The 11914-nt window shown below is 37.0% G+C and overlaps 3 protein-coding genes across 4 annotated transcripts; 1 reads left to right on the forward strand and 2 right to left on the reverse strand.

Moving 5' to 3' along the window:
• The first annotated feature begins 237 nt into the window (after nucleotides 1–237).
• On the forward strand, nucleotides 238–2196 carry LOC117622485. Its single transcript, XM_034353163.1, has 6 exons — nucleotides 238–345; nucleotides 462–614; nucleotides 699–772; nucleotides 920–999; nucleotides 1380–1532; nucleotides 1941–2196. The coding sequence occupies exons 1-6, from the start codon at nucleotides 342–344 to the stop codon at nucleotides 1990–1992; spliced, it is 516 nt and encodes a 171-aa protein (XP_034209054.1). The 5' UTR covers nucleotides 238–341; the 3' UTR covers nucleotides 1993–2196.
• A 372-nt stretch (nucleotides 2197–2568) lies between these two features.
• LOC117623269 (EID1-like F-box protein 2) lies at nucleotides 2569–5104 on the reverse strand. The gene is made up of 4 exons (XM_034354180.1): nucleotides 4961–5104; nucleotides 4715–4833; nucleotides 3215–3989; nucleotides 2569–2878 (listed from the first exon to the last, which is right to left on the reverse strand). Exon 3 carries the CDS (start codon nucleotides 3978–3980, stop codon nucleotides 3234–3236), a length of 747 nt encoding a protein of 248 aa, XP_034210071.1. The 5' UTR covers nucleotides 3981–3989; nucleotides 4715–4833; nucleotides 4961–5104; the 3' UTR covers nucleotides 2569–2878; nucleotides 3215–3233.
• An 864-nt stretch (nucleotides 5105–5968) lies between these two features.
• Nucleotides 5969–10682, reverse strand: LOC117622681. Of its 2 annotated transcripts, none has more exons than XM_034353438.1 (2): nucleotides 10352–10682; nucleotides 5969–8090 (listed from the first exon to the last, which is right to left on the reverse strand). In XM_034353438.1, exon 2 carries the CDS (start codon nucleotides 8043–8045, stop codon nucleotides 6330–6332), a length of 1716 nt encoding a protein of 571 aa, XP_034209329.1. In that variant the 5' UTR covers nucleotides 8046–8090; nucleotides 10352–10682; the 3' UTR covers nucleotides 5969–6329. The 2 variants fall into 2 exon arrangements, with proteins under 2 accessions (XP_034209329.1, XP_034209330.1); XM_034353439.1 differs by lacking the exon at nucleotides 10352–10682 and adding an exon at nucleotides 10103–10287.
• Between the last annotated feature and the right edge of the window lie 1232 nt (nucleotides 10683–11914).

The following is an 11914-nucleotide window of genomic DNA, read 5'->3' on the forward strand; positions in this document are numbered from 1 at the left end:
GGACAAATGTTGCATAACTTGATCACACAAAATTTAACCCAAAAAATAGACCAAAAATAAAATAGAAAAAAGAACTGATCACACGCATGACGTGTCAAGTTTGTGCGGTGTTCTTGGACATCGGACACCGTTCGATTAATTAAGCACGTGACCCACCTTGATCAAGAGCCTTCTTCGTGACGTTTCGATCAAATGCACGTCATCTGGGCCGTTCGATAAAAGCCCATGTGGTCTGGACCGTTGGATTAAAGAACCAGTCAGACTGGTATTTAGTAGCGCCAATACTCACTCTCGAGCGTGCTGAACATTGACATTTGAGCAGCAAACGGAGACGAATTGAAATGGGTGAAGTCCCTCTTGTTTTCTTTCTTGTGGATGATCAATCAATCCACTAACCTCTAAGAACAGTTGGGTTGATGCCAAGTTCTTAAATGTTTTTTTAATTATTTTTTTGTTGGCAGATGAAGCAGAAGAAGTGAAATCAAAAGGAGGGAACTTTGGGGACGTAATGGAAGGAGTGGCTTCAATAGCGCTGTTACCATCTGGGGCCATATCAGGCCACTTCATCCACCTCCAAAACTCCATTAGCATTTGCTACGGTCTTTTTGGAACTGGTAATTCCTTTCTCTGTTTTCTCATCATGATACCCTTTGCGATATGGATGCTTAGCCATTAATTTCTTTTTCCATGTTCGGTAGAGTTGGCATGTGAAAAGGAGTGTAGCAGGGGTGAGGATTATCGTCTGATCAAGCTTGAAATTATAGACTACATTGTATGAGGGATTTTTCATCCTCCTTCTATTGTATTTGTACACTATTTACCTTCTCCTCTTTTTTGTTTCATTTTTTACCACAATGGTACTTTGCCTTTCTATAATGTAATTCTCTGTGTGGCCTCTAATGGGTTTTGATTTTGACAGAGAAAGAAAGAAAAGGTTGTGGTTGTAGAGTGTAGAGGCCATGATGCTGCTAGGTTGCAGAGCATTGATCATGCTCATGGGTAACCCATTTTAGATCTATCTTGCTGGTCATATTGTATTTTTGGTTCTTGCCTGTTAATATATTTGAAGTTACAGATACTTTAGCTTATCTTTTGTTAAAAGTCTTTGCTTTTATAGTCTTGTATCTCTCTGATTTCTACAATGATAGAACCTTTGGATGAACCATTGTCTTTCAAAACGTGATCAAACCATTATCTAAGATTTTGATATAGCTGAGTCATTTTTCCTTTTCCAAGAATAACCTTTTCTTACAGCCTCACTCCCATTTTATGTAGTTTCATTGTGAATTTCTGTTTTCATTTATAATTATTTCTTTCACGATTGATCATTACGTGTAGATAACATATTTTGCCTCTTGTTTGCATTCAATGGTAGGCAGTTGGGAGGAGGATGTTGTGGATCTGGTTGAAGAACAGCATGGGAAGGACAAGCTTTTGGTTTCTTTCAACTGTGAGACTCTGAAATCGGATAAAGCAGCAGAAGATCATATCAAACAGTTTATGCCCAAGTTAGCTGGCCTAGATGCTATTGTGTAAGGCCTATTTTTTCTCTTATCCCCTGTCTCATAACTCTATATGCACAATAACATATGTCAAACAGACGACAGTGTGGGCTTTCCTGCTACCGTCTGGTTTTCCAGCACTTTGTATGGAAAGTCCTCACACCTTTCTTGCCTATTTCCTAGTTCTAGGACTTTCGAGAAACCAGCCACAAGTTGTAGCATGGTTTCCTTGAGGGTTTTTGGGAAGACAATCCAGAGAGAAATTAACTTTGATTGTCTACTTTCTAGTTTAAGGCTTCAACCTAAACTTGTTAAGCCTTGCTCTTGCTTCTCAGGGTTACTTCTGTATTTTTCGTATTAACCCTATGCTGATTTGTCAAATGTTTCAGTTTTTATATGCCTTGTACAAGCCCTGACTGAGAATCTAAATTTTTGCAGCAACATTGGTAAGATGACCATTGCTGGGTTGAACTTCGAAGCAGAGGAATGAGCACAGTATATGATCGGATGTATATAATGTACTTCTGTATTTTTCGTTTATGTAATATAGTTGTAATGTGTGACCAACTTGAGACTGATCAAATGTATGCGTCACTTTAAGCTCTGTTTGCCAATTTTGCCGGTTTTGAAACCTTGTATCCTGCTGCCTCATCTGTTTCGCATGAGCAAGTTAAAACAGAAGACTGATCATATATAGCCTTGTGTTATTAATTTTTACTTATATGCTTCACACTTGCAAATCAAAACATGGTCCGAGTCTGCGCTATTGGTAGGGAGGTTTTAAAGAGGTTGCATAAGTTGACTTAAAAGATCCGATTAATCGCGTGATCTGAAAACCTGGTATAGCATTTACATGTTTTACTCTTCCAACAAATTCTGATTGCCCAGATGCAAATGATATTTAAATGATCAGTATCATGCATTTCCACTATAGCAACAGAGTTTTAATCACTTTCCCTTCTTTGTATTACGAGTAATTGAAGTCTTTAAACTCTTCTCTTATCACTGCTCAAAGTCCCCAAAATCCCGCATGGAATTTTGCTAAGCTGATTCAAGATTTATCGGAAAAGTCAATGAACGAGAATGTAAACTTATTGCACAGACCAATATCCGATCCACATTACATATATAGGCCACACATAGATGTACATTGTATAAGAGTCCACAGTGACAACATTTTATGTAAAGGACAATTGGAAAAGAAATGGTTAGCAGCAGCTTCAAGCACTTCCACGGTAACCAACCAGACCAGGGCAAGACTGAAAGCTTCGACGCTTAATGGGATTGTAATGGTATGATTTCAGCTTCCACAAGCCGAGTCAAGATCCCATAATATTTCTGACCTTCCCAACCTTAAACTTGCAACGCCAAGAGACCTGCCAAAACATAACGGGAAAGAATAAAGTTATCTTCTGATTCCAGCAAAAAGAAAGGGCGGTCAGCCCGAGTAGAAAGCATGTTCAATTGAGCTGCAAGAACTGAAACATATTCGCATGGTTTACTTTTTTAATGAATTAAGGCACATTCAAATGGAACTTTCACATATTGGAATACTAGTTTTGCCATATCCAGCGAAAGAGGATGCTCTTGTTGAACTTATAGTATAGGTATTGCGTCCATGTCATCCCATACAAAAATCGTGAATCTCCCTATAGATATAACCCGATTTCCAAAAGAAAAAATTTCTAAAACTTCAAGGTGGAAGAGAGTACCTCTTTTTTGTTTCAACTATCACTCCAACTCTGATGCCTCTTCTGAATCAGATAGAGGTAGCAGGGTACAGATCCCAAGCATATGTCCATTAAGGCAAACAAAATACTCAATGCAATCCTCATAAGCTCCCAATCTGCAGCTGGCACTCTGCGGTATCATTTTGGCTTGCAACATGCTCCATAACTTAGCTTTGCAGTAAGGGCACACCTCTGTTGGATGAAGTTGGGCCTCCTTCTTAATCAACATCTTCCGAACCTTTGACATTGAGAATGACTTGAAGACTCCGCGGAAAAAACCAACATCCCCCTCTTCACCTTGGTCAAGATGTTCACAGGGATCAGACACATACAAAACATCTGTTCTGCATTGTGGCAAGAGAAAGCTCTTCCCAGATGTCCTAGAGAACCTGGTCCTATAAACAAAGTGACCAGGGATTTGAATGGTATTAAAGAGGCCACCCTTCTTAGATCCTGTACAGTAAATAAGCAGCTTCCCGAGTGCCCTCCAGTTCCCATCTACACTGTGACTCCCACTAGATTGAAGATCAATCATCATCTTTGGTGCTCTTGTTCGGCAAAATTCCTTCCACAGTACACGCTTGGCGAGATCATCAAACCATTTGCAGACACAAGAAAGTGTAGCAATTAACTTAGGATTCCAATTCAACTGCTGGAATACTAGGAATATTGCATCTTCACTTAGATGCCCTTTTGTGCATTGACAGCTTGTTGAGTGTATGCAACGATACTGCTTTGTAAGAATCATTTTGTCCACCTAGAAAGATTGAAAAATACAATAATCTCAAATCCCTGTAATTCATGAGACTGTCAACATGTAGCATACATGCACTCACACCATTGTTTATCCGCCAAATAGGAGAACAAATGTTAGATTTAATAGTATTACAATCTGAGAACCCAGAGGTACTTCGCAACCACAAGCACATAAATGCTCTGTAGAATCATTTTGTCCGCCTACTAAGACTTTAAAATATAATAATATCAAATCACTGTAGTTCTTCATGAGACTACAAATATAGCAAATGCACTCAAACCATAGATTATCAACCCAATAGCAGAAGGCACGATCAATTTTAAGATTAGAATCTAAAAACTCACATATGTTTCAGAGCAACAAGAATTTTCCAGTTTAAAGTTTAACTAGAAATCTTAGACGCACAAAATGGTACGTAAAAGAAACATTTAAGTCCCGAAAATTCTTTGCAAATTAAAACTCCAATCAACTTCAATCACAGAACAAACGACAGGGTTTTGGTATATTTTCTCAATGCATGTCACATATTTCCAAAACCATAGATCCACAAGGCACTAGCAACTACTTAATCGAAATAAAACCCACATTAATTCGTGTACTGATTAAGATTACACAAAAACTAAGAACATGGAAAATGTCATATCAAAACCCACCGAAACGCAGGTAAAGAAAGCTTAAAGTGGACTAGATCGTAATTAACATGAAATGGGTACCCAATTTCTCACCTCAGCCTTAACCTTAGAAATGGATTGTGTACAGAAAGCTTCATCACTCGCGGTAGAGCAGATATCCGTAGCTTACAAAGCCCTTTCCCGGCATAGTTTCGAAACCCTAGAAAACCCAACTGTGCAAAATCGAACAGAGATTAGGGTTTTCATAAGCAATAGAAGAAGGAAAAGAAAATTAAAGAAATCAAAGCTAGAAGAAATTTCCATTTGACAAGCGAGGAAGCAGTGGGAAATTGGATTTACTTCAGGGGCAAATATGTCCAAAGAAAAATTCAGTAACAGAAGCACAGCCGCACAGGTCAGGTACTGAAGGCAACCCAAACAGAGGTGGTATCTGGTGGTAGGGACTGGAAAGACGAAGGCAGGCTTGGCTTCCAAAATAGAAGAATTGCAATTTGCCGGAAATGTTACAACGACTTGCCGGTCCTTTATGTATAGCAACAACAAATTGCTTCATGCCACGTGTTATACCCGAGTGGCGGCTTTGGATATTGTGCAGTGGGGACCACATTGTCTTATCTGTCATTCAGACAAGCAACTCTCATCGTTTTTCACAAATTTACTGTTGGGGAGTATGGTATTTATCGTGTCAGCCAAAAGCGCAAAGGATTCTTCAGGCACAATATCTCCTGGTGGCAACCTTTTGCTTGACCTTTTTTTAAAATAATTTTATATATTTATGTTGCTTTAATATGATACCCTAATTTTTTTTAAAGAAGATTTTACAGTGGAAGCAAAAAAATTAAATTTTATAAAAAATTTAAAATTTAAAAAAAAAAAACAGCTTCACCGTCCCCTTGCTTTCAAGTTCGAGTTCATATTATCGTAGATAAAATCAATTAGTATATAGCTTCTATTTTTTCAGAAAAATACATGTTCTATTCTAATTCTAGCCTAGGACAAGGTTTTGGCCTTCCTTGGCATGCTTATTAGCTTTGATCTGGTTGGCCTTTGCCATTGCTACACCTAGGCTTCCACTAAGGCTTTCCAAAAGCATTGTATATTTGTATTGTTGTGGGTGTTTCCAAGGTCCAACTACATGTCACAGATGCGTGCATCTCATACAAAATTCATTCAAATAAATGTATGGCAATACATATCATCTGCATTATGAACACATTTAAGTCAATGCTGCATAATTTAAACACCACCATTTTGTTAACAAATCAGGTAATAAGCTTGGATCAGTCATTGTATTGGCGGAGGAAAAGCTAAATCCAACAAAACACAGTCAAACCAAACAAAGCACAATTACAGTCAATATAGTAACTTTATTAAAAACTAAGAAAACCGATATCACAAGTAACCAACAAACAGTTCTGTAAATTTTCTTTTCTCACTCAGTATATGAAGTCATGAGTATAATTGTTTTATTCACAAGATAACAGTCGATCATATCTGGTATGAAACTCAAAGGGAAAGGGAGAAACCACAAAATACAGATGAGGCATGTTAAGGTCTAAGCTTGCAAGACTCCACTTCAACTCTGCATCCAGGCCATCTAATGCCAACGGAAGCAATCTTCCTTTACATTTTTGCAGACCATAAGCTTGTTTACTCAAATTCTCACATTAGAAGCTTAGGTTTATTTTCTATTGTTCTTTTCCCCCACTCAAGCAACAGAGCTTGCTGAAGGTTTGCGCTCTTGGAGTGAGATCACTGTTTCAAAAGCACCAACTAAGGCCTTAACCTTACTCTTCCGGGTTTCAACAAGTTTACTCGCTGTTTCTTCGATCACATTATTAAACAAACCTTTCTCATCTTTCTTTCCTTGAACATCTTGATGTCTCAAAACAACCTTCTCTGCACCAGGTTCAGTAGCAAGTGTATCACCATTAGCACCTCTCTTCTTAAAGCTTCGCCTTTGCGCATCAGCTTTGACATTCTGGTTGTCTCCCAACACTCTTCCCCGCCGAAATTTGAGTCTCCTTGGACTATCATTCTCAAATTTCCCGTCAACCACCTTTCCCCTCCTAAACTTTAACGGTTGGCCATCCTTCTCTTCAGAACAAACCATTCCAGACTTTCTCGGTTTCCCTTTGTCACCCTCCTTTAGGGTCTCTGCATTCTCTCTATAGTCAACTTCACTGTCTTCTGAGAAAGAGTAGTCTTCTGTTTCACTCATTGTATATTCAGACTCGTGATCTTCTCCTTCATGGGGTGAAAAGGACACAGGATTTGGGAGGCACAAAGACTGGGGTGAAGATGATGATGAAGGTGGTGACGGTTCAACTTCACAATTTTTGTTTTGACCGGATTCCAAAGGTTTGTTCTCAGTTTCAATCTTGATGACATACAATGTCTTCTCCTCTACCTCATCATTGTTGAGTTGCTTGGGTTTAGCTTTTCTGATCTTGTTATGATTCTTTAGAGGAGACACAACTTTCACAGTCCTGTTCTTCTGTGCTTTTAAGCTTGCAACTCTCCTGAGAGAAGGTCTGGGGGACATTGGTGCTGTTGGGGGCACTATGGGCGTTCCTGCCCTCTTGCTTATCTTGACATCACTGTTTCTTTGGCCTTTAAAACCTCCTGAAGATTCAGGAGAAGACATTTGCTTCAGAGCTAAAGATTTTTGCTTCAGAGAGGTCCCTGTCCTCTGGCCTATCTTCAAATCACCGCTTCTTAGGGCACTTGAACCTCCTGAAGTATCAGGAGAGGACAATTCCTTCACTACAAAAGATTTTGGCTTTGAAGAAATGACATGTTTTGCAGACAAACTCTTGTCCTTAAGTTTTATTGAACCCTTCTTTGAAGAGACTTCCAGCTTATCAGGAGAAGATGAAACTTCCAGCTTATCAGGAGAAGATGAAACTTCCTGCTTCATGGTTTTAGGCGCAGCATAGACATGGGGTTGTGAACGCGATGACGATTTGAGCTTGGTCAATGATGTCTTCTTCCTATCAGCCAGAAGCTCACTCCCAACAGAATTTTGGCTGTCAATTGAATTATTTGACGGTTGCTGCTTGGTAATGTTACATGTATCAGGTAAAAGGGTTTTCGAATCAGGTGAATGTTTGAGCTTGATCACTGCTGTATTCTTCCTCTCTGGAAAAACTGCACTCTCTACTGAATTTTGGCTGTTAGGTGATTTTGTTGGAAGTCTTCTTGGTACGGACTTTATGGGACATCTTGCCTTCACTTCCAATTCATGTTTCTTCCCATATTTACAATGATCATGACAGGAACCAGTAGAAACTCTGAGATAATGAGGAATCCTTTCTTCACTGTTTAACGAGAATATTTTCCCTGTAGAATTTCTTCTTGAATTACCCTCATCTGGCTTTGTTGTTTCACGGGTCATTGATAAATTGATACTCAATTCATCCATCAGAAAGGAGTGTGATACTTCAAACAAAGTTCAGAGCAGATAATCCTGAAAACCAGCCAAAAAGAAAATTATAACGGTGCAAGAAGAAAAGAGAAGGGGGTAGGGGTGGTAGATAAAGATGCATAATTTATGAAACAAAAATGAACACAAATAGGTATAAGAAATCTATCAAAGCAGTGGAGGTGGTAAGAGTCACAAAATTGAGTTGATAAATGACCTGGATAAGCATGGCACAACATAAACTGCCATGTTAGCTTGTAATTTTTAAATCAGATTCTGTAAAACTTTTACTATAATGAGCACTTACAGACAGCTTCAAGCAGGAAGGTTTTCAACAAAATTTTCAACCTGGCGAAAGGTATAAAAAGTATGCATTTACAAGGTTGCACCACTAAGTGAGATCATAAAACTCATACATAGAATCAGTTTGGTAAGATTTATTAAACGTTGAGGGAGATTAGACACTGATATGGACAAGAGGAAAACCAGGAAGAACAATGTAAAAAGGAATTGGGGTTTATGGAGGAACTATTGACATCTAAATAACTCACGTTAATTGACCTAACAATTCTCTTCTTTTATTACACTGCATAACACAACGTAAAATAGGCGATTACATACAACTAAATGATCCAAAAACAAGGAACCACTAACCCCCGCAACTATATTGGTGTGGGAAACATCCTGCTAAAACTAACCACATACTCCTAGTTGTGCTCCTACTAATCATATAGTAGCAATACTTATTTCAACTAAAAAGATAAGACCAAAACATTTTCAAACTTAAAAGGAAAACACTTCATGTAAAAGAAAAAAAACACTCACACACGACACCAAAATAAGTAATGGAATCAAATTCCACGCTCTCTTGATTTTGGAATTAATTCCAGATGGGGCACCTATTATGAGTGGAAGAAACAAGAACCTACCCCATAATAAATAAATATAATAGTTAGACATTCAAGTTCTTTTTCTTTTCTTTTCTTTTCTTTTTTAAATTTCCGAAGTTACATTGAAGTTGATTATGCAAATTTTGAAGGTTTAGAGACCACAGCATCAGACAGTTGTTGAATTCAAAACTTACTATATAATCAATTTGTTATTGTATAAAGAAATACCGACAATGTAACCAATTTGTTATGGTATAAAGAAATAAACTTGAGCAAAGGACCCACTAGTGTAGTGGTTTGGAGTATTTACTCCCTCAGGCAAGGTCCTGGGTTCGAGTCCTAGCATCCGTGTTGTGTGTGTGAGTTTAATATGCTATCGCCCCTTTCAATAGGAAATGACCTCAAAAAATAATAATAATAATAATAATAATAATAAATAATAATAAAAAATAAACTTGAAGGTATTGGCAAGACATAAATGCTACAGATGCTACAGAAAACAAAAAAAAAAGCAACAAAGTAACAGAACAAATTAGTTGGCAATGGAATCTGAATTAACACCGTGATTATCAAACAATTCGACCGAGTTATAAGCTGATACTGATAGATCTATCATGGTTCTACATTCAAAACCCCCTACAACCAACTCCAATGTCAAAAAAATAAGATTCGGCTAAAGAAAAAATCCCAGAAAAAGCTACTATTCAATGCATTCAAAGCCATCTACCACCAAGTCCAATGTCAAACAAAGAAGATTCGGCTAAAGAAGAAATCCCAAAAAAACTATTATTCAATTAACTTTTTTGTTGGGAACAAGACAAACTAAAAGCAGCCAATTTTGGGTTGCATTCGAAAAGCAAAATAAGTTGAAGTGGCAGAAGAGTAGCTCCAAACGTCCAACCATACAAACAGTAGATAAAATTGAGGAACATCCATCAATGAGAGCTAACAAGTAACCAGAACAACCACGCGTAGATAGCACGAATCAATTAACCAAGATAGTAATTACATTATGCAAACCCATCACCAGAAATTTAAAGACAGATCAAAATCCGCATCATATTCTCAGTTATAAAAAGTTAAACAAAAAGCATGCCTTTGAAAAACCACCATAAAGAAAATCTTAATCCCAAGAACCTGTACAGAGGAAGAAAACTAAGGACGCACCCCAAATAGCAGAACACCATGAGAACCAAACTAAGCTTAGTGGAAGCATTGATGACACAAAACCCATAACCGAAATCACAAAATTAATCGAACCCAGTTCTTTTTTTTTTGTGGACTGAAAACAGAGTCTTCTTTTACATGATCGAACCCAGTTCTGATCATGTAAAAGACTAAAAACCCATATAGCATTATGTGCCGAAAAGGGATTAAATAGATTCAGAAACGCGTAGAGAAGCTGCAAAAGCATACCTTTATTTTCTGCTAAGCCTGCTGAACCAGAAAGCGAAGGAAGTGGAAACGGGTGATGGGGTGTGAATGAATGAGGCTGCTCGAGGAGAAAGAAAAAAGGAGAGAGAGAAGAAGAAGAGAGTAAAGGCCACTCCTTTTTGCTATTTTTTTTGTGTGAGATTTTGCTTCACAGATCGTGCAAGCAACTGTTTCTTCTAGTTTGCATTGCTTTCTGGTACGGGGGGTTTTCTCGGCGCTTTGCGCGTTTGTTATAGAATCCAAGAAAAATATAAAAGAGGGAAAGAAGGAGGAAGTGTGAGAATTTTGTTTGGGTCCCACTCAAACTGCCCTTTTTCGTCGAAACAAATATGCTTTTTTGGAAGTTCTAAAACTCAATCCCAAACTGAAGATTTATTTGTGAAGCTGTTCTTACTTTTTCTAATGGTGCTTATGACTTTTGGATTTCTTGCAAAAAGAGAAATTAGTTTTGGGATTTTTATAGCCTAAATCATAGGGAGATTAGGCATGTTTGGTATGAAAAATATGAAGAGAAAAAATGCATAACTTGTTTTGGATTTAATACCATCCTTTTTCAACATTAAAAGTTTGAAGATATCTTGCCCTATATGTATTTTACATCTCTTTGATGCTTTGTTTGAATAAATGTTTGCTTTCAAAATTAACTTACCATAAACAAAGGTAACTTAAGTTACTTACTCAAAAGAAATCATAATAACCGGCAACTTTTTTTTTTTTTGGTTTTTTTTTTTTTTTTTTTTATACAAACGATATTGAGAGACGAGAGAATTGAATCTAAATGATATCAAAATAATGAAGGAGAGTTTATGTCTAGAGAACTATTCCAACTCTTAACCTTAATGTCCTCGTATACAATTCTTACTTTTTAATATATAAAAATGTATATAGATGTCACACCAGTGTATTTCTCATTTGTGCATTTCTTAATTTTCCTAGTTGTTTTGTTAACAAAACCTAATCATGTTGTTTCGATACAAACGAAATACCTAATTACGTTTTGCTTATGTGGTGAGGATATTTCAACACTATTGATCATGTTGGAGTAATGATGTAATTAACACCATTTGAAAAGTACACGAGACGGTTTATTTCCAAATAATTTCAAGAAATTTTATAATGAAAGTGAAGTTAAAAATCCATTAGAAAGATTTATGTTTGTCATATTCATCCCTTTAATGAGATTAATTATATATAAACTCATCATGAGAAAGCGTAAATGAAATCATTATTTGCATATCGAAATTGTTTTCATGATTGATAAACACAGATTTTATTATGAAAATGCAACCAACTCCTTTAATTTCAGGCTGGGATGGTACATTTGTGGTTGGCCAAATTCCTATCAACTCATTAAGCTCCCATTCAAAATGCATTACCAACACGTCTAGTTTTTTGGTAGATTTCTATAAGAAAATCTTGGGGTCTCCTTCTTAAAGAATATATATATATATATATATATATATATATATATATATTATAAGTTGAGGTTCTCATTTTCAAATTTTTTTTTTCTAAAGCCAATTTCCAGGAGAAGACTAAATCAAT

The sequence above is a fragment of the Prunus dulcis genome, chromosome 3 (genome assembly GCF_902201215.1).
Source record: "Prunus dulcis chromosome 3, ALMONDv2, whole genome shotgun sequence".
NCBI lineage: Eukaryota > Viridiplantae > Streptophyta > Magnoliopsida > Rosales > Rosaceae > Prunus > Prunus dulcis.

Bases quoted from the DNA above. Each gene is read 5' to 3' on its own strand.
- LOC117622681 (XM_034353438.1), bottom strand. From the start codon at position 8,045: ATGGATGAATTGAGTATCAATTTATCAATGACCCGTGAAACAACAAAG.
- LOC117623269 (XM_034354180.1), bottom strand. From the start codon at position 3,980: ATGATTCTTACAAAGCAGTATCGTTGCATACACTCAACAAGCTGTCAA.
- LOC117622485 (XM_034353163.1), top strand. The intron at 773-919 runs GTATGAGGGATT...TGATTTTGACAG, and splicing joins TTGAAATTATAGACTACATT to AGAAAGAAAGAAAAGGTTGT. The intron at 1,000-1,379 runs GTAACCCATTTT...AATGGTAGGCAG, and splicing joins AGCATTGATCATGCTCATGG to TTGGGAGGAGGATGTTGTGG.